Source organism: Dasypus novemcinctus, chromosome 17 (genome assembly GCF_030445035.2).
Source record: "Dasypus novemcinctus isolate mDasNov1 chromosome 17, mDasNov1.1.hap2, whole genome shotgun sequence".
NCBI classification, from domain to species: domain Eukaryota; kingdom Metazoa; phylum Chordata; class Mammalia; order Cingulata; family Dasypodidae; genus Dasypus; species Dasypus novemcinctus.
Window position 1 is genome coordinate 8,707,605 of NC_080689.1, and position 25,433 is coordinate 8,733,037.

General features: G+C 42.7%; 1 protein-coding gene across 1 annotated transcript in view; it reads left to right on the plus strand.

Moving 5' to 3' along the window:
* The first annotated feature begins 5,527 nt into the window (after window positions 1-5,527).
* The window catches only part of SLC9A2 (solute carrier family 9 member A2), a 96,911-nt gene continuing 77,005 nt past the window's right edge, over window positions 5,528-25,433 (plus strand). The window contains exon 1 of the mRNA XM_058278255.2: window positions 5,528-5,950. Within this exon, the coding sequence (XP_058134238.1) occupies window positions 5,653-5,950 (298 nt within the window). The 5' untranslated portion in view covers window positions 5,528-5,652. The remainder of the gene's footprint in view (window positions 5,951-25,433) is intronic.

Genomic DNA, 25,433 nt, shown 5'->3' on the forward strand with positions numbered 1-25,433 from the left:
GTCTCCTTTTTCCTGGTATAAATGCCATATTATTTCACACTTTTGTGCTTTTTGTTGGTGATTTTACTGCTTCAAATGATCTCCAAGCATAGTGCTGAAGTGTGCTCTAATGTTCCTCAGTGCTAGAAAATGGGGCTGTGCCTTACAGAGATACCGTGTTAGAAAACCTGTGTTCAGCAACGAGTTACAGTGCTGTTGGCCATGAGTTCAATGTTAATGACTCAACATCTTATTTAATAAGCTCCAATTACCTGCCCTCTGTGATTTATTATTAAACTTGTTTGAATTTATGCTCAGTGGCTTTTAAAAAACATTGCTCTAAAATGTTCTGAAAGTAATGACACTGTTTCTGGATGGGGTTAAAGGGTGGCAATCTCTAAAAGGCTGATGAAACAAAAAACTTGCCAGGGAATCATTGTGTGCGAATTTAAGGAGGAAGCAAAAGACATACAGTATCTTTAAACAGAAACATACAGAAAACAAGGTTATGTATTGATAGGCTGACAAAATGGTGTGACCAGAGGCTCACAGGAATCTGGTTCTGTATTTCCTCGAGCACCAAAGGTTCAGTGTTCACTAATTCCATCTTCATGGAGCCCTTATAGAATATAACTACTGGATATAAAGAGAATCTACAGTATATGCCCCAAGGAATTGAAAACAGACATTCAAACAGGTACGTGTTTATCAATATTCATAGCAGTACCATTCACAAGAGTGGAAACAACCCAAGTTCCATCAACAGATAAATGGATAAACAGAATGTAGTATAGACAACACAGAATATTATTCATAAAAAGGAATAAAGTTCTGAGACTTGCTGAAACGTGCATAAATCTTGACAATATTATTCTGAGTGAAAAAAACAGACAGTAGAGACAATACAGTAAGATTCCACTTAAAATGAAGTATCTAAAGTAGACAAATTCATAAAGATAGAAAGTAGATTAAAGGGTATCGGGGGCTGCAGGCAGGAGAGAATGGGGAGTTATTGCTTAATGGATACAGAGTTTCTGTTTGGGATCCATTAAATGAAAACATTTTCATTAAAAATTTTGGAAATGGATGGTGGTGACAGTTGTACAACACTGTGAAGGTTATTAATGCCATGGAATTGTACACTAAAAATGGTGAAAACTGGATTTTTTATGTTATCTATAGTTTACCACAATAAATTACAATTTAGACTTTAAGACCTCTCACATATCAATAACAAAATCAAGTGAATAATGCTATGAGGCGGTGGACTTGGCCCAGTGATTAGGGTGCCCTCCTACCACATGGGAGGTCCGTGTTCAAACCCCAGGCCTCCTTGACCTGTGTGCAGCTGGCCTATGTGCAGTGCTGATGCATGCAAGGAGTGCCCTGCCACACAGGGGTGTCCCCTGCGTAGGGGAGCCCCACGCACAAGGAGTGCACCCCAGGAGAGCCGCCCAGCGTGAAAGAAAGTGCAGCCTGCCCAGGAATGGCGCCGCACACATGGAGAGCTGACGCAGCAAGATGACGCAACAAAAAGAAACACAGATTCCTGTGCCGCTGACAACAGAAGCAGACAAAGAAGACAACACAGCAAATAGACACAGAGAACAGACAACTGCGGTGGGGGGGGAAGGGGAGAGAAATAAAAAAATAATAATAATGCTATGAATGCTGACTATGCAGAGGAAAAGATATTGAATTACAATATCATTAAGGCGTCAGTGGTTCCACAATGCAGATTTCAAGAAAGGAAGGGTTAAAAATGACTATAATAAAGTGTGCAAAATCGTGTGAACGGCTAGTATCTATGCAAAATCATGAGAACTGCTAGTATCTATTTGGTATCAACCATATTAGATGCAAACAATTCTAATTGTGACAAGCTGCCATTACAGGTAGTGCACCCTAGGACTGACCTCTGGAGCTACTCCCTGTTGCCTTCCATTGATCAAGCACCCACTGTGGCTAAGGACCAGCGCCTGGCGGCAGGCGAGTTGGCGCCATGCTGTGGAGCATGACAGCCGCTACCATGTACTTACTTCCTCTCCCTCAGCCTCCATTCTACATCTCGAAATTAGGGATAATGCATCAAAAGACACAAGATGCCAGCCCTCCAGAGGTTTCCCGCGCAGGATGGAGGGTTTAAGATCACTCTCGTGTTAGGTGCTGATTGTAATCTCCTCTGCACAGCTCATACTTTTTTTTTGAAGGCTTACTCTCTCTTGGCTTTATTTTCCTAGCTCCTTCACTTTGTATCCATAAAGTAATTCAGAATCCCTTATGATTCTTAGTGATGCCGAAGGTACAGTCCCGCTTTGGCTGTACGGTTCATTACTTGTGTTAAAGGACCCCATCAGACACACCCATTCTCTATCAGACCACTTCAGATCAAAAGGCAGAAAGAAAGAGTTACCATAGGGTCCTAATAAACATTTCTATGCCACATAAAGGGCAATCTCAAATCAGGTTATTATTATTTACTAAAAAACACTTAGAAATCCTGTTATGGGATTTTCACATCATTTAAGTCGAAGGGGGAAAAAAAGAGATGTGAAATCGCAAACACTTCATGTGGAAATAGGGAGCTTTATATCCACCTTGTTACCAACCCCACCATGAGAATAGTGTGCAGCCCAGATATCTAAAGCAGGAGATCTGTTGATTTCTGGTCAAACTGCCCTTTTTTTGTTTTTTGGTTTTTTCCATGCAATGTATGGACTCCAGGCATTGTGCTGGGAGCTGAGGGTTAAAGAGTGAGTGAAAACATCCTTGCCTTCAAAGAGCTTTCCATCTACTGGGGGGAAAGTAAAAGGATTAAAGAAAGGTACGGGGAGATACGAAGGGCATACAAGTTCAGAAAAGGAGATGCCAGGTGAGACTTCCTTGCGTTAGGCACCTTAGAGTGGAGATTCCAGGAGGAGTTAACAAGGTGAAAGGTAGGGAGGAGAAAAGGCTCCACTGCCCAGGCATCAGGATGTGCAAAGGCCCTGAGGACAGAGGGGGATCTGGAACAGGGGTTGCAGTTCAAGGAGCATGGGAGAGTGGGATCAAATCAGGAAGGCATTGTAGGAGTTTGGTCTTTCCAAGTGGCACTGAGAAATTGCTAAAAGATTTTTAGGTTGGGAGGGACATGATTTCCACCTTTTGTCATAGGAGGGGACAGAATGGGTGGTGTCACGTGCAGGGGCTGAACTCCTAGTGAGAGGGACCTCTGAAGGAGCCGCCCAGCAAGGACTGAGTTAGCAGAGGTGCTTCACTTAATTGTCTTATTTGCCTGAGGGAAAAGATGAAAGAGTATTTTTTAAATTAAATCCTCCACTTTCTATTACAAGGATAAATAAAAGCATTTTCCAAATGTAAGAAAAAAAAGAAAACCTTTAATTGCAGTAGTACAGGTTTGTAAAGTTAGTTATATTAGAGTGTAATCTCTGCAGTTATTATAGGCTGTGAAGGTCCTAGAAACAGAGATTTGTCACCTCATCATTTTGTTTATGATATACAATCATTGCTAAAAACATTGGGTGACTCAAACGCCTAGAAATTATTGACTGAATGTGTCTTTGCCCTACAAATATTTCACTAAACTAGTAGAACTTGTTTGATTCCTACTATAAATAAAACTTTATTCTGCTATGTTTTTGGTTTTTTTTTTCTTGACAATCCCTAAAATATTCTCTGCTCTATTTAAAAACACCTGGGATAATAACCTGCTGTTACCATGGACAACTAGTCATAGGGTGGGGGGGTGCGATGAAATCAGATTTAGCAAGGACACATCAGGATTTGAATTCCTTCCAGCCCTTATTTGATTTGCAAACTTGGGTAAGGTGGCGTTTTTGGTTTTTTTTTTAAACATTTCTATATTTATTATATCTTCACTTGAAAATTGGGTATATCTATCTCTTTGGGTTGTCGTGATTAACAAAAAATACAAGTAATGTGCATGGCAGGAGTTTCCAAGAAGAGATGCTCAATGAAGAAAAAAAGGCAGCAATTATTTTCTCGTCCTTTCTCTCAGGGGTGTGCTAGGAGCATCTCTTTAACAAAAGCTTCCAGTGAAAAGGGAAGGGGAGGCTCATTGCTTCTTTCTGCGAAGACAGAATCCTATCTAGGTTCGGTTCTGTTGCCCTGGTGTAGCTCTCGGGCTTTGTAAAGCATCAGCCCAAGTTCTCCCAGGCCTCTGTAGAATCTAGCTGGCATTTTAGCCTGCACTTGTCCCTGCATTGCTTTCAAGGCCCAGAGATGAACCTTCCTTGGCTGCTTCGACTCACATAGCGGAGTTTTTTCTTGTTTCCTCCACGGAGATTTCAAAGACTCGCTTAACCTTAGGACTTAAAAAAAAAATCTGCTTTTAAGCTGGAACCGCAGTGGTTATTTAATATTAGGACCATATTTTGACACGTAAAAAAAAAGAAGAGGGAAGAACTTTGCTTCCTAAGTACGTGAGGGTGCACTGCTCGGTTAACACGGCTCGGGTGACCACTAGCTCCTCTCAGGGTCTCGTGCTCAAGATGCTGCGACAACACGACTGCCAGCGGGAAAGTATAAAATGCACTTGCGAGTGAGAAGGCAGCGCTCCAGACCCTGCCGGGGCTGCTGGCTCTGGAAGAAAGGGCTCTCAGGGCCGCAGCAGCGTCGCTTCCTCTCCTTCCCTTTGCCACCGATCACCGTCCTGTAATTAGCAGCGCGAGTCCGCCGAGCGACGCCAGCCACCGGTTTCCCACGAAATGGTTGTGTTTCTGCTGCTGTCGGACATGGGCACCGCTCAGCCTGCAAACAAACGAAGAGGGGCAGCAGGGCCAGGGCAAGGGAAAGTGGAGGCGACAGTGTTAGCTGGAAGCCAGCCCAAGGTGGCAGGGAAAGAAAAGGGCTCCGGGGCAGCTCGGGGAGCGCGGGGCTCCGCCGCGTCAGCGCGCAGGGCCAATACCTGCTACGCGCCCTGGCACCTCGGAGGGGGGCAAAAGGAGGCACCCCCCCCCCTTCTTTACAGTCCAGAGAGCCCCTGGGAGGGTCGTGACCTCGGCACGCCCGGGGGGTCGGGTAGCGCTCTCCACGCCGCCCGCCCGGCCTTCTCGCCTGGGGGGGTCTCTCTGCAGACCCCCGGCGCGTCGGGTTGGCCCCCCGCGAGGGCGCAACGGGAAAGGGGCGCCGGGCCCCCTGGCTCGGCGGACGCCCCGCCGCTGCCTGCGGGCGCGGGACCAGCTCGGGCCCCCGAGTCCCCCGCGCGGCGGTTCCCTGCGGCCGGAGCCCACCCGAGCCGGGGTGGCGGGGTCGCTGCGCGCGGCGCGGCCGAGAGGGAGGCGCAGCGGCCGGCCCCGAGCCCCGCGCGGCCCGCGGGTGCCGGCAGGTGCGCCCGGCGTGGGGCCGGCCCCCCGCCCCGCGGCCCCCGCGCCGCCCCGCCCCGCCCGCGGGCCGCCCGGGGCAGGGCCTGGCGCTGCGGGCGGCGAGGGCGCGGGGCAGGGCAGGGGCCGGCGGGCGGCGGCGCAGCGCGGCGGAGGGCAGCCGAGGCGCCGCACCTCGGTGGCAGCGGGGCCCGAGCCCGCGGCTGCACGCACTCGGCCCCGCGGCGGCGGCGGGCGGTCCTCGCTGTCCCCCCCGGGGCCAGGGCCCGAGCGGGCGGCGCCGGCCCGGGGCGATGCGCTGAGCTGCCGGGGCGCGCCGAGAGCCGACCCCATGGGGCCCGCGGGCCCCGCGCGGAGCCTCCGGGCGCCGCCGTCCCCGCCGCCGCTGCTGCTGCCGCTGCTGCTCCTGCAGGTGGCGGGCCCGGCGGGCGCCCTGGCGGAGACCCTGCCGGGCGCGCCGGGGGCCGTGGGCGCCAGCTCCAGCCCGCCCAGCCCCGCGAGCGTGGTGGCCCCCGGCACGACGCCGTTCGAGGAGAGCCGCCTGCCGGTGTTCACCCTGGATTACCCTCACGTGCAGATCCCTTTCGAGATCACTCTGTGGATCCTGCTGGCATCCCTGGCCAAGATCGGTGAGCCGGCTGGCCCCGCGGGAGGGGGCGGGGGCGCCGGGAGGGGGTCGGGGTCGGCAGGTTGACTTCGAGGTCCCCTCCCCCGGGACCCGGGCGGGGGCGACGGACAGAGCAGCTGCGGGTCGGAAGGACCCCCGGGAGGAGCGCTTTCAGGCTTTGATTCTTAAGCGGACATTGGCCTCGAAACGGCCCCTAAGTGCTCGCCTGTGTCAACTGAGCGATTTGCGGCTTCCTTGCGCCTGGAACGCCGAGTGACAGCCGGCCCCTTCTGCCAAAGTTCAGACCTGCTTACCGAGGGAGCGGTACGGGGGGTGGATTTTATCAGTTGAACCTAGCGGTGCCAGGGGCGCGAGGAGGCCACAGTGTTTAAAGCCCTGGATGCTGGAGGAGAGAGACGCGCCTCGGCGGGGCCACGCACCCTGCCCGGCTAATGCGGCGCAGGAAGGGCCCGCGACACGGGTGGGCCTGCGGCTGCCACGGGAACGCCCCGGGCCGTCTCCTCCCTCTTTGAGGCTGAGGCTGTCACTCTCCAGGAAGCTTTATCTTTAGAGGTAACTGAGGCCGGATGCATGGTTAAAAATAATTAGCCCACTTTTCAGAACACCTTGACCTCTCACTGGGAAAGGGGAAGCTTCAGAATCTTCCCCCCCCCCCATCTTTTATTTCCCCACTCAAACTTTTTTTTATGACCATGGTACTTTACATTAGTTTATATTTTCAGGTATCTTTATCTTAAAATATATAAACTACTATTGTGATGGTTGGAAGAGAGTTGGAGGAAAGGAATTCATATGTTACAGATATTTGAAGTTTTTGCCCGTCCTGTGCTGGAAGGTGAGGCAGGTTTCCAGAAATGGATGGAGAAAAAACAATTCCCCAGGGAACTTATTGATTGGGGGGAGGGGGCACCAGACACGCGGCAGTGCTTATACTACAGGAAAGGGTTAGCTAGGGTGTGAGTTCAGTGGAGCTGATGTGGCAGTGCAGGGCAGCAGGGAAAGGAAGCATTTAACTGGGTTTTCCAGGATGCCCAGGACATGGCAGGGTACATCATTCCTGCCAGGAATGAACGAAGGTAAAAATTGGAAGAGAAACACGAAGCAGATAGTGTGGATGGTTCCTGCGGAGGGCGGAAGTTGTAGGGTTGAACCTGCAGTGGATCTTCAATGTCAGATTAAATTAGATTCTATTAGTGGAGAACCAAAGGAGGCACATGATGTTTAATTATTTAGTGAGCTGTAATTGCCTGGCTTTGGCTTGATGGTTTAATTCCACCTGAGAAGGAGAATAAACGGAAATAGACTTCCCCCTCTATGGAGCAGATGTGCACATTTAAATAAACTCTTTGCCTGTAATAATAAACTCAGATGCCATCTCCTTATACAGTACTCACAGCAACCCTACAATACAGAATGGGAAAATAAAGATATTCCACTTTATAGAGGTGGAAACTGAAGCTCAGAGTCTACCTGTGTCAACCACGTACACATACTTTGGAGGTACTAAATCCAGTGCTCTATTCCCTTTTGTTCTCTCCCAACCTTGAACCTTGATCAAGGCAGGGCTCCTTTTGTGCCGTTTCCTACTTTTTGCTTCTCTGTTGCCATTTAGATTTCATTACAACTCTTTTCTCTCACCCAGAATTATTTTAATCTGATTAATTACACTAACGACAGCCACTCGTAGGCATTTACATTCATTATCTCTAATTTTCATCACACCCACCCAGGGGAGGTCTGATTACCAGGGATGATATATAAGGAAACTGAGTAATGGGGAGGTGTCCTTGCTGGGAGGTGGTAGCCACAATTCCCCAGCTCTGCCTGATGTCTCATCTTTGAGTCTGTCCAAGAGGCTTGTCTTGCTGTGAGGGTTAAATGAGAATTGATGCATCTAGCACTCTTAGAACAGGGCTGGGCCGGAAGTAAGCACTAAATAAATTTTGCCAAGCTTGGTCCTTGGCAGCAGTGTCCTGGCCCCGCAGCTCTTCTGTCGGTGGCTGCATCCCACGCTCCTCTGCTGCTGCCCCAGGCTCAGCCTCGTTCTGCAGGTTGCCGTGTTGCACTTGCCCCCTTTTCCTCGTGATCTTTCACCTCATAGGTGTGTGATATTTTGTTAAATGCCAGCCGTGCTGGTGTTAGACTTTACAGGTGTATTTATCTGCCCTTTAGCAGTCGTATCCCAGATGGGTTTCTATTCTCCAGCCCACGTTTTTCCTAGCACCACACTTTCTGCCCTTCCCTGTACTGTGTTCTACTATGAAAATCTTTACCTATGGCACTTGCTGTTCCTCCCTCCTCCTTCTGGTTGCCCCCTGCAAAAGCTGGACAGTTTCTTTTGCTATGATTTCTGCTTTCCTTCCCATGTCTGGCATAGGATGGTGCAGAGACACAACCCAGGCACTCAAGTCTAGGGCCACAGAGGGACCTGAGCAGCCCAGTGGGGCGAAGCGCAGCATCCTCAGAGCAGAGAGTGTGGTTTTAGGGTCCCAAAAGCCTGGCCTGGGGAGTTCTCCGGATTCTTTCTGTTTGTTAGTCCAGTCCTGAATTGCTGCTCCTAGAGGAGCCCGGAAGTGCCCAGAGAGTTCCCCCTCAGCCCCTCCCACTGGGGGACCAGAACTTTCTGCCTGGCTTTGGGAAAGACCGCCCTGGTTCCTGGGACACATGTATAGCGATGACACCACCATCTTGTTGTTCAGTGTCTATTTTAACTCTCACACTCGAAGAGCTGTTATTTTGAAGTGATTTACATTACTGCATTTGCCAGTATTTGGGAAGGGAAATAAATGGAGTTGCCTGAGACTCCATGTTAACTCATGCAAAATGGCCCGGTTTCTGTATGGGGCACTTTTATGCCATGTACCTCGTGTACCTGTACTTACCTGCCCTGAGTACATGCAGAAACGATTGCCAGTGATTTATCCAAATAAGGATAACAGGTTGTTCAAAAGTGGAGGTTCCTAATGACATTTGGAGGAGATTTATAGCATGCCTTCTGGCAAGTCCAGAATAGTTTTCTAAGCTGCAGCACAATGTGAGTCTTTGAGATATACAGTCAGAAGTGAGAAAGTGTGTTTTTGGTAAAGTGTTGAATGATTCAGCTTAAGTTTTCATTGTTTTATCTGACTGTCGGAAAAAAATCAACTTCCGAAATATCTGGTCAAGAAAAAAAGTATCTCTGTGGTTGTAAACTCTTCTAAAATGATGACAATGGTGACCATGTGTGTGTATGTGAAGTAGATTTAAAAAATAAAAGAATACGGCAGGTTTAGTCAGCCTCTGAAAAGTTTTAACATTTTTGGCAAGGAACATCTCCCAGTTCCTTTTTTACTAGGTCCACACATCAGGGAATTTTTACTATTTTTCACTTTGAATGTTTATGTTCTGCACAACTGCTGACTTTTTAAATTTATAAATGCACACTTTGATGGGTGAATCCTATTGACAAGGATGCAGTTCTACAGCCTGAGATAATAGGTAGCAATAATTAAGAAGAGGAGACTTTCCTCATGTGCTTTAAGATCATCTTTGCTCTCTTTGCCAGGATGGGGATGGGTGGGATTTGTGCTAGAATGGGCCTCAGAGACCTGAGGAAACTTGGGTGTTCAGTCTACGTCTGTGCTTCAAGGACAGAACCCTGGGTGTCGTGCTATTTCAAGTAACAGAACTGCCTTCTTTGACCCCGGTGATATCCCTAATACCCCTTTAATTACCTCGTGGTCTGGTGATGGTCTCTTTGCCTCCCTGTCCCAGAAGTCACCGTACACCTTGCTTTTTTCATTTCTTTTGCCCCTGAACTTGGGGTTAGGATGAAGGATTTTGCACTTCCCTCCATCCTGCTGTCATGAAATGAAAGGACTTGTACTCTTGTGTTTTAAGGGAAATACAGCAAAGCAGTTTGGGCCACCAAATGTTCTCCTCTGGACTCCACGCTGTCCTGAATTTGTATGAGGAAACAAAGAGTTTCTGATCTCACAGATTTGCAGATATCTTGATCTCTGGGGCCCTTGATCTGTTTCTCTTTGTCGTATTTGGTATTTTTGAAATTTTCCCCCCAGCTGGCTGGTGAGACTAATTCAGGTAATTAATGACATTCACTTAGTGTTTGAACTGATTCTCATGTTAGAACATCTAAAGCCAGGTGTTCCTATTGACATGTGCTGTCAATTCTGCCATATGTTTGTCCCCAGTAAAGTTAAGGAAGATTTTTTACCCCTTTGTCTTAAACCACCATTGCCTCCTCTTGGGACGTAAGTTTTTAGGTTTTTGGCCAAAGGATGACCTTAAAAGCTTTCTCATTTTCTTTCTGGTAACCAATTCAGGTAGGTAGATCTCTACCCTTAATTATATTACTTTAGTTCTACTGGAGAAATGCTTTTGTACCTTTCAAAAAATACTGGCCCATGATTTCTCATCAATTAAAAATGTTATTCTTTGTATCAACTTTGACAATGGCAATAATATTTGTCATTAATGGGATTCTTTATTTCTTACAGAATTCCTTCACATACCTTAAATCCCTGAGAAGTATATAAAGAACCTTTTGTATAAAATTGACTGTTCCTTATAGGATTGTAAAACCTCACCTGTAAAATCAAGTACTTTGATGGTTTGTATATGGGTAAATTTTTTACCAATCATTCACTTGCTTTAATGTTATAATTCTGTTTGACTTCTCTATATCTTCTTGAGTCAGTTTTGGTAATTTATATTTTTCTGGAAAGTCATTATTTTCATTTCAAATTTCTCATTTATTGGCAGAATTTTTTTAATGAATAAAAAAACTATAATTCATCTTCATTTATGCTTTCTTTTTAATTCCTAATATTGTTATTGTTATTTTTGTCTTTTTCTGTCCTGATAAAAAATTCTCAGAAGTTTATCCTTTTTATACTTTTTCAAAGAACCAGCTTTTGGTTGGTTTCTAATGTATCAATACTTTATCCTACTTTCTTTGGGTTTTGAATTGAAAAATTAGTGAATTGATTATTGAATTTAATTGCTTTCTAATATGTCTATTCCCAAATTACAAAAGTAATGAATTGCTGAAAAACTATTTATAGTTGAAAACATAATATTGAGTTTGTTATTTCATTGGTAAATATTTTTATGAACCACCAAGCTCCAAAATTAACATGTATTTGTGCTAAAATGACGTAAGTCATATTAAAGTGGACAAAATTACTTCTTTAACTTTAGGTTCCATAACCCCTAATACTTTCAGAGTTCCCTTTATCTCCACAATATATTCTCCACAATATAGCCATTTACCTGTCCTCATTAAATTCAAAGCTATGTTTCATTGTATACCTAAGACTGTGCCAAAAGCAAAACATATATTCATGACCCACATTTTAGGTAAATGAATCTTTATTGCCAATAACAATAAAGACAATGTCAAAGACAAGATAATTCAAGGAACTGATGCAAATGAAATAACACTTCCCAAATAAATTGGCTGAGATCACTCCTTCTATTAACCAGCAAACTGAGTGTTTTCTTAGAAGAGAACTTAGCACAACATGTCATTGATGAAGCCACAAAGATGACTGCTTGATGGCTCTTATCTCAGTGTGCTCACCTGCTAACTTAAAGATCATAAAAATCCAGTTTGGTTGCTATGAAGTCAAAGAAATGCCTCATGAGCTAAAATAGAATTCCTAAATAAAGCTCTCCTTGAACATGAATTCTCATGATTCGATATAGTATATAGTATATAGATTTAAAGCTAGAAATATACCTTTTTTTGTCCTGCTTTAGTTAAATTACAAAGTTTTAATATATGGAGTTTTCCTTGTCATCAAGTTCCCAGTATTGGTAAATTCCCTTGTGAGTTTTTATTCTAACCCAATGATTATTTGAAAGTATACTTTTTAACAATAAACATATGATATTTTGTGTTTTTAAAATTTTATTCATAGTGTATTGCATTTTGTGAGACAGGCATTCTACTAGTTTTTGCTATCTACCGAAATTTCTTCTGTGGTTTAGTCGGTGCCCATTTTTCCCTACATTTTCCATGTATGCTTCAAAAGCATGTATATTTTCTATTTATTGGGTGAAGGATTTTGTACAGGTGTGCACACACACACTCAAACACATGTATAGAGTAGGTCGAGTTTCTAATTTATGGTGTTCAAATCTTTAATAGCCTAAAAACTTTTGGCTATTTTATCTATCAGTTTCTGAGGTATAATAAAATCAACCTCTCTAATTGTGGATCTCAATTACTGTCTGTAATTTTGCCAGTTTTTAAAAATATATTTGATGCTATGTTAGTACTAGTTCAATATTGTTATACTTTCCTAGTGAGTTCTTTCTTTAATCATTAACCTAATATCTTCTTTATGTCCAATAATTCTCATTGACTTAATGTCTATTTTTCTGCTATTATTATTGCTATTCCAAACAAAACTGAAGTTTACATATATTTATTTTTTCCACATCTGTGTTTTTTCACCTTTGTACTTTTCCAGATATCTTTACTCTTAACTCAGTGGAATATTTTTCTTTAGATGTGTCCCATTAAACCATGGAGGCCTGATTTTATATCTATATTTCAGATTTTCAGGTCTCTGTAGTTTAAAAAGAAAAGTAATTTACATTTATGGTGAGTACTGATATATTTTGTTCTGTATTTACTGTGTTTTTATTTAGTGTTTATTTTTCCTTTCTTGCTTTATTTTGGCTAGGTCAATTTTTTCTTCATTTTTAAATAGATTATTGCACATTATATTTCTGTTCCTTTTGTGCTTACTCTTTTTTTTATATATAACTATTTTTAGTGGCTTTATTCATAACTGCCCCAAATTGGCAACAATTCAAATAAATATACTTCAACTGGTGAACATATTAAGAAACAGCGCTGGTGTATCCATACAATGGAATACTACTCAACAATAAAAAACAACCAAGTATTGATAAATGAACAACAAAATATGTTATGCCAAGTGAAAGAAGCCATACACAAAAAGCTACACATTATTTAATTCCATTCATGTGACATTCTGGAAAGGCAGAACTCTAGGAAGTGATGTGTGGTTGCCATAGCTTAGGAGTAAGGAATTGATTGATTATAATGGGTCATCATGAGGAAATTTCAAGGGAGGTGTTAGAACTTATCTAAATTTTAATGTTTGTGGTAGTTACATGACTCTTCATATTTGTCAAAGCTTAATGAACTCTAAACTAGAAAGAATGAATTTTATTGCATGTAAAGTGAAAAAAAAACAAATTTACAAAACAGTGTCCTACAAAAATTTTCAATAAATATAGCTACAACTATTAGTAATTTCATAAAAATAATAATAATATGTTAATATATTTAAATCCAAAATCAGAAGTCCAATCATATCTATAAATTTACTTCCATCTAAAATTGTGTTTTTCTCTTCTATACTTCCAAAATCCAATCCCACACATACACGCCCAAGTTTTGTTTATATATGTCTTGAAATAATTTTGAGGTTTAAGTCTTCTACTCTTGTTTTTACTTTGTCATTGCCCATTATAGAATGAGGATCCAGAACCTAGTTATATATATAGAAGCAATGATATGCTTACCCTTAAATATTTAATATGACCGTTGGATTTAATAAGAGCCAGGCCAGACTTCCTGGCTTCAAATCCCAGACACAATTCCCCACGTATTTTGCAGTTGTGTGAGTTTGGGTGTGAAACTTCAACTCTCTGGGTCATTTGCCCTGGAGATACAATGGGGACAATTAAGGTGCCAACATCATATTGCTGTTTTAAGACTTAAACTAGTTAATATGTGTAAATTGCTAAAATAATAGCAAATATAGTATTTATTTTTATAGTTGTTATCTTCTTCCTGAATAACATAAGAACTTCCACTATACCAATGTTTGTCTTGTAATTTAGATCTACTCTGTATTTAACGTCCTCGAAATTAGTTTTCATTTTTTATAAGCATAGTTTACATAGATTTGCAAACATGTGTGCCAATTCTTCTTCATTGTTACTTCTTTTATACTCTCCTTTTCTCCTAAATTGTTTACTTTTTACTGAAACATTTTCTTTAGAAGATACTTAAGAGAGGGCTCTATGGATGGAGAATTCTCTTGGTCTTTGTTTGAAAAATGTTATTTTGATGTTATTCTTGAGTGATAATACAACTGAGTATAGGGTTTGAGGGTTATTTTCCCTTAGAAGATGCTTTTCATTACGTTCTGTCTTCTTATTACAGCCTAGGAGAATTATGTTGTCCCTCTCATTGCCTTTTGGAATTAAGCCAAGTTTTCTAGCTGGTTGAGTTTAAGATTTTTTGTTTGGGTATCTCTGCTATTCTGCAGTTTCCCCAGTGTGTCTCGGCAAGGATCTATTTCATTTTCTTTCTTGGAACTTGTGCTAACTGCTGTTTCATGCTTTTCATCACTTTTCCTTTCTGTGCTATTTCTAAGTGATCTCATCAGATCTATTTTCTAGCTCACCAAATCATTCTCTGTGTATTTCTAATCTGTGGTTAACCTACTCATTGGATTTTAAGTATTATATTTTCATTGAAGGTTTTTTTATCCTTTTTCAAATCCATTTGTGTTTTGTTCATACTATCCTACTCCTTAATTATAGATTCTATTCCTTCTTTCATTGCTTTGTATATTTAAACTACATTCTTTTATAGTCCCTTACAGATTGTTCTGCTGTTTCTAGTTCATGGGGGTGCTAATTTTTAGGGTTATCATATCTGCTAACTTACCTTTTGCATACTTATTTCCATATATATATTTATGCTTTTTATTCAGCAGAGGATGTATATTTATTTATTTACTTCCTTATTAGGAGTCTGTATATTCCATAAATTGCAAAATGTCCTTACAAAATGGTCACACATATGGTTAGGTTTGTTTCTTGCTAGGGCGTAGGGTTTTGCTGATAACATTTAATGTTAATATCTTAGCTGGATTTTCCTAACTGATTCAACTGTAAATATAGACATTATACCTCTATATGGTGAAGACCCAGAGTTTTATACTTCACAGGTGACTTTTCCCCATCCAAGAATGTTGACATATTTCCTTGTTTTTTTCCTGTGGTTATAGGCATCTTTCTTACCATTTATTTATATAGGACAGCGTAACTATTTGAGACTTGGGAATTTATGCAAGAGTCCTTCCTTTATAATCTAAAATCAAATTTATTGTCCTAATGTGGGTGCTAAAATGTGAAGTCTTAGAACATAGGGCGTATATCCATGTCTCAAATTCCTTTGGGTCATTCTGGCTTGAAATCCTCCTGATGTTTTTTGCTTTGCTTTCTCTCCTTATTTCTGGCCTCCTGGACATTTTGCTGGATTATGAACTTGGTTAGATACTATTATTTCATGTTTATAGTGAGAGAAGTTTCCAGCTGTGCCCATATTGATGGATACCTCAGTGACATTTTACATGACCCTTTCTTAGACATGCTCTCTGTATAATGTTTTAAGTTCACGGATATGTTCTGCTAGTAGAATATCATAATGGCCTTTTTTAAAGGTAAAATAAAGCACAGTTTCCTAGTTTTTCTCTCTGTAGGAGATGGAGGTGGGGCTGCTCTACTTTTGTTTCATCTTTCAAAGTTCCATACTTGGCTAGGAGAGACGAGTTCAGTAGTTAAAAAAGGTGTTGGACCTAAGTTCTGGAAGGATAACCTCAGTTTTAAGATAGGGAGATGCTGTGGAATCCCAGTTCTGCCATTAACCTGGTCAGGTGACCTTGGCAACTCTTCAGCTTCTACATTCTCCAGTTTCATTTGTAGAGATAGGGATCTGTATCTGTTCCATCTGTTTAATATTTGCATAAGGATGATATTGAGATCCTCTATAGGGGAAGAAATAATTTACAACAGAGATTTTACTTTTTCTTTAAAGCAAAAGAAGCATAAACCAAAAGAAGCATAGGTTTATTATGTTAAAGTGATGTGTAGACATGACAGAATTGCCATTCTAAATGACACAATTATAGGCTACTCTCTAGCAATTACATCTTTCAAGGTAAATGTAATGAATCATAATTGATGTACTTCCTGCAATAGTCCTGTAAGTTTATCACAGTCCAAGAGCTTTCTAATCTTGATTTTGAAATTTATCCCTTGCTTGAATATCTTGTATACCTCTACCTCATCAGTAATTCTGAAGGAGGGCAGGGAAATCCCTCTGAAAGCTCTGTGTGACTGTGACATAATCATATTTTAAGGATGAGTTTCATGTTATTATTTAGTATTGGAATACGAAGGTTCATATGTGAAAGACAGGAAAGAAAAATCGAATTTACAATTATATTTAGAAATTTCAACTGAAAATGAATCAGATTACACATGGCCCACCTGCATGTGACAGTGCTCTGAGGAAGTTTAAACGTTTTATTATTCGTAGTCGCAGGACAGTGAAAGCACTCCATTGCCATATTTCTGTATCTCCCCTGCTGGTAATTCTGCAGCTCCCACTTCCTGGGCTTGATTCCTAGGTCTCTGCAGGGTGGGAAACCTGATCGACATAATGTAACCTAGCACAGTCCTATATTGTAGCATTGGAAGGTGGAGATGGGTGTGACTGGATAATCCCTCCATCACAGTTTCTTTAATAAAATAATAATAGCTAATACGTATGGAGCATTATTCTTTTCCAGTCACGTGGGCCAAGTATTTTATTTTCCATTATCTTATTAATCTTTCTGGTACCTCTGGAAGGTAGACACCAATATTGTCCCCAGTTCTCAAAAAAAACAGATGGGAAAAGAGGTTTAGAGATCTTAGGTAACTTGTCCAAGGCATCACAGCAAGTCAGTGTAGAGCTGGGATCCACAGCTGCAGCTCCCTGTGACTCTGCTGTGTTTCACTCCATCACTCTACCTCTCATGGAAAAGAAGGTTCAAGTTACCTACATCTGACTGTGGTTTATAGAATACCTGGATGTGCCTTATCTCACTCACTCTTACTCTAGAGCCAGAGGCATGCGCTCAAGTTTCATTACTTTATTTTGACAGTCTTGATTTTCATTGTCAAATCAGCTAATGATGATAATATCACCCCACTTAGGTCTACTTCCTACAGCTGTCCTGAAGACCAACTGAAATAATAGATGAAACCATCTGGGACTCCAACATTAAAACTATTATAACCTCACAACAACCGTGTAAATTAAGTAGGCCAAAAAGAACAAACGAAAAACAGAGGACTTGAAAAATTGAGAGATTTATCTAAGGTGGCAGGACTGATAAGTAGAATGAGTCAGAGTTTGAATCCAGAATTTCTGAATCTTGGTCTACCTTTTTCCACTATCCATGAATCAGGGAATATAGAATTTCAATGCTTTAGAAATACATATTTAGCGTGCTAAGGATTCAGAGGTTAAAGGTTCAACCCATATAACTTGGACTACCATATAAGTGACACATATTAATAGACCCCATGTCAACCTGAGCAGATTTACAGGAGAAAAGTTGTTTAACTGTGTTTCATTTTTGCACACACTGATGCAAACATGAATTGCACTCACAAACATATACATACGATGTAAGTTCTATGAGGAAAAGGACTTTGGTCAACTTCTGTCTAGAACAGTGCCTGGCACAAAAAGAATTATTGAATAAATGAATAAGTGAATAATACTTAGAGTTCCTTTGGTTTTTCTACACTTGAATCGTGTAGTAATTAGGGTACCCACACATCTGATTTGTCTATGATATTTATGGTTTCCATTTGTTATTATTGCCTAACTATTAATAGGATACACTTTCACTCTCAAAATACCCTGTTTTGGATGGTAATCCATTTGGTCACTCTATTTATAATGCATTATTGGACATACACCAAGAGGTAATTTATGCCCTAGTGTCCAAAATCCCCGTTCTGCCTCTTATTAGGTAACTTAGGGTGAGTTAATTAACCACTCTATACCTCAGCTATTTCATCTGCAAAATGGGGATGGTAATGGTGGCTTCCTATGACAGACTGAATTTTGTACTCCAATAAAAGGCACGTTGTTAACCTTCATCCATATTCCTCCAGGCTTGAACCCATTTGTAAACGGGACCTGTTGAAGATATTTTTAGTTAAGGTTTGTGCAACTGAATCAGGGTGGGTCTTAATCCGTTTTACTCGAGACCTTCTAAAAAGAAAGCCACAGAAGAAGCTGGAAGCAAGCAGGAACCAGAAAAGCAGGCCCAAGAGAGAGAGGCAGAGATGCAAGCCATGAACCCAAAGGATTGCTGCAAGCCAGCACCAGAATGCTAGACTTTGAGGGGTAAAGCATAGCCTGCTAACACCTAGACTTTGAATTTATATCCTTCCAAACAGCAAGCCAATAAATTCCTGTTGTTAAGCCAACCCTTCGTGTGGCATTTGTTATAGCAGCCTGGCAAATGAAAACACTTCTTCATTATGTTGTTGTGTGGCTAGGGGTGATACACTTAGAACATTTGGTATCTTATAGGCCTTAGTTGAGAATGGATTTCTTGCTTCCTTCCCCAAAGCACAATAACATTATATAGTGAAAGTCTCTTTTGTCTGCTTGCTCCATACAAGCTGTTAGATGGTCTAGTTTTTCCTGTCTCCTGTGGTTGGTGTTATGAATAGGTTTCTTTCTAAATCATGAATGCTATAGAAATAAAAAAAAAAACCCCATCGTTCTGCATTTGGTAAGTTAGTTTGTAGTAGAAAAGAAAAGCAGTGCACACCCTTTGTTTTATCCCAGGTTCCTGTTTTGGAAACTCGAGTAAACAGCCAGGCACAATAGGTGGAAGGCTAAAGAGCCACTCAACACGCAGGGCCCGATCATATGAGCAGGCTTTTTTCTTGAACCTCGTCTTGACACTCTCTGGAAAGCCTAGAGCTGCTGGATTTATTCAATGTCATTAAAGTTCACAACATGCTGCCTGGAGCACATGCGAGGGGGAAATGTGTTTTTCAGCCGATGATTTCCAAGTCCATTTGCACTTTCAGTACAAAGAGGGTTTTGTTAGGAATCTAGATATGAAAACATTTAAAGCAACATACTGCCTGAATTAATCGTTGCTATTTTAAAAATGTGAACCAGGGCTTTGCATCACCAGTGTTCTAAGCAGAATGGCACATTGGCTGACCATACCTTTTCTCTAAACCAATACTGGAAGGGCGAGAGAAAACTTGAACGGGAAGTTGTAGCCTCTGTTTGCTTCTGAAATGGAAGAAGACCCACTGTTAGTGTTTACAGTGTCTAGTCTACTTACTTAGGAGAAGAGCTTCGCTTTTCCTGCATTTTCTTGTGAACCATCTGGAAGTGTATAGAAGATGTCTTGAGGACAGGGGAAAGCATATGTGCTTCTGTGAACTTGCACCTGCCCTGGGCACTCTGCTATTCTGTTGCCTGGGATGACTGACTTCAGAGCTTTTTCTCACTCTCTGACATTTCATTATTGGTTTACTTGTCAGCCTGTGAACTGGCTCCAGGAGCAAGGAGCCTTGTGTGTTTGGCTTGTATCTGCCTCCACAGATCTTAGGTGTAAAGTTAAAATTAATACTGTCTCTGTTCTCAATCATAGTGTTTTATGTTTGCACTTGCTTCCCATCTAGAATCTAATGTGACTCACAGTCGTCCTTATTTTGTGTTGTTTTTACTGCAGACATTATTCATTCATGCACTCAGATTCTAAGCTCCACTAGTGGTTTTACTGAAGGGATTTGATTGAGGGGAGTGTTAATTTATGTATTTAATGTCTTAACTTCCTCCCCAGTGATTTCCATTTGGCCCTGTTCTTTTCATTTGTTCTTGAAGTTTCCTTTTTGTGTTTTAAGGCCACAAAAATTAGGGCAATTGTTACTTTCCCTAAATCTCCGAACAAACAGTGCGTATCACTGGCAGGAGTCCAGTGCTTCATTTTTCCATTAAATCTCTTGTAGGAGTGGCTATTATTTTTATGAAACATGATAATCATGATGAAGGCGAAACAGTAAGAATCGACGTGAATCTTTAAGACCTGTATATCCCAATATTCATTGAAACATCTTTGGTCTTTGCGTACTATAGGCAAGTGGGGGGCACATGGCTATGAAAAGACCACTGAGTTGTTAATTAGAAGTCAGGGAGCTGGAGGCAAAGTGAACAAAAAATGTGATGATTCTAGGAAGGTTAGAAAATAGTGCAATTTACCAAAGAGAGCAGTTTCCTAGTTTAGCCTGAGCCACCGGTGTGCAATTATTTCCCCCTCCATGTAAATAACTGGTGACTACAGTATAGTGTTAGCAACCATTTAATTGAAAAATGAAATTAGGTAGCAATTACTGGCAATTGTGGGTTTTTTTGCTATACTTTGATCTCTTTATTTTAAGCAAGTAGTAAATTTGTTTAGAAGGCAGACTCTTAAATAAAAACCAAACAGAAAATAAAACTTAGAGTCAAGGTGTTTGGATGGGTGGGGTAGATTCACTGAAAGAAGGTATACAGGTTAATTATAGCAATGGGCAAAAAAATAAAACCAAAATGAGCGTAAATCATTTACTAACACTTGGGCAGAAAGAATAACAAACCCTTGGGTTTAACATCTAGCCTGAGGCAGTAGACTACAGCTGGTTTAAAACTGTTGGCTGCATGGAAAGTTTTTCATCTAGGTTACAGTATACTTAGAGGCCTTATCACCTTTCACCCAGGGTAACTCTCCCTCCACCCTCCCTGCCCCGGCCTGCCTTTGGGAAGGGTCTATTTGGAAATAGTCATTGGACTTAAGTACTCTCTGGGCTCTGTAATTCCCCCTAAATGTTGCCTACATACTGGTCAGGCCCCAGCATCAAATGAGAAAAAAAGGGGATGCCCTTGAACCACACAGAGATGTAGCTCAACTCAGTAAAGTTGAAAAAATATCTGGACTCGTATAAGGGCTGTTGAGTCTGGTTCAGAGCTGTAAAATCTAAACCCAGACCTGCTTCACGACCGATTCAGAACCAGTTCTGTGATAACCCCGTGTACTTCACCTGCGCCAGGGCCAAAGGCCTGGCTGTGTGAGCGTCCCTGATCTCCAACGGGCGTGCCAGGCTCTGCAGGCTCTCCGAGGTTTCACAGCGTGGGTCCGCTTTCCCACCTGGCTCTGGTAGGCAGTCCCCGGCCTCCTTGGGCGCCTCTGCTCGGCACGGGAGGCCCGCGATTCACAGCCACCGTGTCATGCGGGCAGGCAGACTTGGAACACGCCAGTGTGTTGATGGTTACTTCCCGGGCAGGCCCGCCTCCTGGGTGTGCAGTGAAGGCGTAGCTAAGCTGGGCTGCCTGGAGGGTGCGGCATTTGCATTTCATCAGCGTTGCCCTGAGCCCGTGGACGATTTAGCACAACAGGGACGACACCAACCTAGCATTGTTCTTCGGGTCACCTGCTGCGGAATCCGAACGTGCTGATGGCAAGACCTGGCCATCTTCGACATCAGGACGGCATTCCGTCCTCCCGCGCGGTCCTGTCCCACTTCTGGCTTCGGAGAGGAGACTGGGACCCTTTAACACAGCGCTGGAAGGATGCTGTGCTTTAGCGGGAAGAAGTCAAGGGTAGCATGCATAAGTGGTTTGGGTTTTTTGAAAGCCGGGTAGTGGTAAGCAATCTGAAATAAAATTTTAAACTATGAATGAGTTTAAATAAATATTATTTACTGAAAAGGACAGTTTCTTAATTTTTTTTCTATTTCTCCACCGGCTTTCCTCACCCTTTAAGCACCATTTCTTGTATCAGAATGGAAGAAGTTAATTTGCGTCTTGCAAGATCAGTATGCAAAATCCACAGGATCTATAATTTACGTGATGCTAATTAGCCATCCTTATTCATTTCATTATCTTTAAAAACTCCTGGAAAAATAGGGAGCTTTTGTGCCACAAAAGTTGCCATCCATGGCAGTGGCCTGTCAGTAACTGTCACTTCTCTGGACTTAGATTTTGTAGAGCTTTTGGAGGTCTGTAGATCACAAGGTGGGGACCCACGTAAAAGCAGTCGTTTATTTGGCAGCGTGTTTCACGTGTCAGAGGTGGAGCTCGGCCTCCTTAGCAGCCAGGAGCCCTTCATCAGGGACCTTGTGGCAGGTGGCGGCAGGAGGCGGGGCTCCCGAGCCTGTGGGCTGCCTTCCCCGCCGTGAGCGAGGAATTCAGGGCCAGGAACGTCCAGCCAGACCACCTCATTCCTGCTCTTAATGGAGGTTCCTCAAAAACACCCTGATGTGTGGGACAGAAGATTTCCTTCTCCTTTGAAGGGGCAGCTTGCTCTTTTTCAATTGGGACTCTCCTTGAAATACAGATACAGTCTTCTGTTTAATATCTAGTCGCTGGGAGCAGCATCTCCAGCTGCCCAGTGGTTATGTCCTGTGGGAAACTTTCATCAGGGTCTGATGCAGTATCTTCCATGAAACAAACGTGGATGGGGCTTTATGGATGTGTGTGGACTTGCCTGGTGGGTCCTGCACACTGGCACACTACAGCTTTCCAGTCTGTCATAAACAGCAGTTGCAGTTTAAAAACCATGGATGAAGTTTCTAGTTATGGATGTTTGAAGTCTACTCAGCAAAATGCCTTTCTGACTCATTGGATCGAGGCTAATTCTTTGGCCTAAATGCCTATGAAGAGGAAAATATACTGAGACTCAAACCTTTTCTTGCTCATGGCCCAGGAATGTAAATAATAATGAGCCTGAATTAGAGAAAAAAGGATTTAATGCAGGGGGTAATGGGGCAAGGTCATCTCTGTGCCCAACCCTGGCACAGATCAGATTAGGCTTTAGCTGCCTCCAAGGGAGAGGCGCCCCCAGGCCAGCAGGTCACCCCTTGAAAACTCTGGGCCAGTGGGTACAAACTGGCAGGCAGAAGTGAGCGTCACCAATTCCGTGTCCCGCCCCTGGCCTGTCGGGGATCGCGCTGAGTGAGAGAAACCATCAGCGGTGCTCCAGCAGGAACAGTGAGACACCCCTGAGCCTGAGCAGCTGAGCGGCCACCCCCGTGGCTTAGAGATTAGAACCTGAACTATTAACCATGGGAATTGAGTGCCTGAGTTCGGTTTTCATTACTGTGGATTTGAAGTCTGAAGTATAAAAGAAATTGAATGGATTTCCCCTGCCTTGTCCTCAATTACTAGCAACTTAGCAGCATTCTGATGTTTGGTTTGTGGACTTGTGGTCTAGACAGGCAGCGGGCACCCCGGACTCATACAGATGCACGTGCATGCACTGTGAGGTGAGACGGGCAAGCAAGCTGGAGGCCGAGCATGAGCCCTGACTCAAGAGGTCCCTGCTCAGCCCCTGCTGATGGCCATCCTGCAGAAAGTGGCATGGGGTGAGGGGCTGAGGCTCCACTTCTGCTGATTTTTTCAAGATAAGCCAGAAAGAAGAATGTATACGGGTAACCTCTCAATTTCCAAAGGTTAGCTCAGCATTTAGAACAACTAGGTGGGTGAAACGAGAGAGGCCTGCCGCGCATGTGACCCTTTGCCTGCCAGTTTCTAATCACTGGTCCAGAGTTTTCAAGTTACATGACATTTTGCATGCAGTATCTACACCTGGCTAATTTGAGGGCACGGAGCCTATTGCTTGGGATACTTACCTACCCAGGATCAGTTGGCATTTGTGTTATAATCAAGGTAATCAAAATTAATACCATTCTCTGCTTAAGGATTGTGAAAAGATATTAGAAAAGGAACCTCTGGGAATCAATCCTTCCACCAGAACAACTATGAAATAGGCAGGAACTGGCTCAATCAAAGATTCAAAACTCTGGAGACCAGTAGACCGTGATCCACATCCAGGGAAGAGCAGGAAGATGCTGGTAAATTAGGATAGATGTTTGTAAATTGCTCATTCCATGCGGTGGTTTCCCGTTCCCAGGTCCCGCTCTTACGGCAGGGAGGAGTGGGGTCTGGCCCCTCGCATAGCCTATGGTGTCAGAAAGGGACATAAAAATCTACTTCCCTAATATCAGGAGTGAGTACAGCCTGATGGTTGGTTACAGCCTTTTTTTTTTTTTTGAGGAGGCAATGGGGGATTGATTGAACCTAGGACCTCATACATGGGAAGCAGGTGCTCAACCACTGAACTATACCCCCTCCTGGCTTTGATTAGCTACTTTGGATCACTGTGGTTCCAGCTCTGAGGATGGCCATGGTTCCAGCCTGCACCAGAAAAAGCAAGTGGATGAGACTTAAAGATACCATGCTTACTCAGCTGAAGAGGACAGTGGAAGGGCTGGATTTGCTGGGCAAGTCAAGAAAGTACAGAGTTGTGAGCCATGGAAGAAGCTCCTGGCATCCTTCCTGGCCCCTCTTCAGAGCAGTTTGGAGCCAGCTGGCACTCCCTTTGTGGACCCTGGCTTTGCTTTGTCTGGGAAAGACTGAGTTGGGAAACTTCTCCAGGGACCCTATTGCTCTCAGAATTTTCCCTCTAGACAAAAGCAGCTTGAGATAAGGAAAGCTGTGAAACAAACAGTTGAGGCAGATGGCCTGGGGCAAAGGCTTACCTGCTTTGACTGTGGGTCATGCCAGAGGGAGGAGGTCTGGCTCCTGGGAAGTAGAAGGGGCCTTCAAACTCCTGTAAAGGAGGAACTCCTAGGGCCAGCAGCAAGCACAAGCCCAGGGCAAGACACAGGCCCAGAAAAGAGAGGAGGGCCGACGCTCAAGAAACTCTCTGTCATATCACCAGTTACAAACTCAAGAAGCAGACACTTCAGGGAATAAATCCCAGAGTTAACATTTTAAAATATTAAAATGTACACTGTGGGGCAGAAGATCACAAAACAAATAAACAGGAAATAATGGCCCATCCAAAAGAAGAGTATAAAAATCCAGAAAACATCAGTGAAGAAGACCAGATTGTGGATATTACAAGACAAAGACTTAAAAAAAAATGATATTCATTATGCTCAAGGAGATGAAGGAAAATACAGAGAAAGAATTAAAGGATGTCAGGGTAAAAAAAAATGAATGAACAATATGAGAATCTCACTAAACAAACAGCACTATTAAGAGGGAACCCAACAGAACTACTGATGTTGAAGACGACAATTACAATATGCAATTAGGCAATAAAAAGAAATGGGGCATCCAAATTGAAAAGGAAGAAGTAAAACTTTTTGTAGATATTATCTTATTTACAAAAAACCCTGAAAAATCCACCACAAAACTCCTAGGGTTAACAGATGCATTCAGCAAAGTGGTGGGGGTACAAGAGCAATACGCCACAATCAGTCGTGTTTCTATACACTAATATGAGCAAATAGAAGAAGACATGGAGAAAAAAATTCTATTTACAATAGCAATTACAGAATAAAATGTCTAGGAATAAATCTAAACCAGGATGTAAAGGACACAGAAAACTATAAAACATTGCTCAAAGAAATCAAAGAAGGCCTAAATAATTGGAAAGACATTCCATATTCATTGATTGGAAGATTAAACATTGTTAATATTACCAAAATTGATTTACAGATTCAATATAATCTTAATCAAAATTCCAACAAACTTCTTTGCAGAAATGGAAACGCCAATCACCAAATTTATA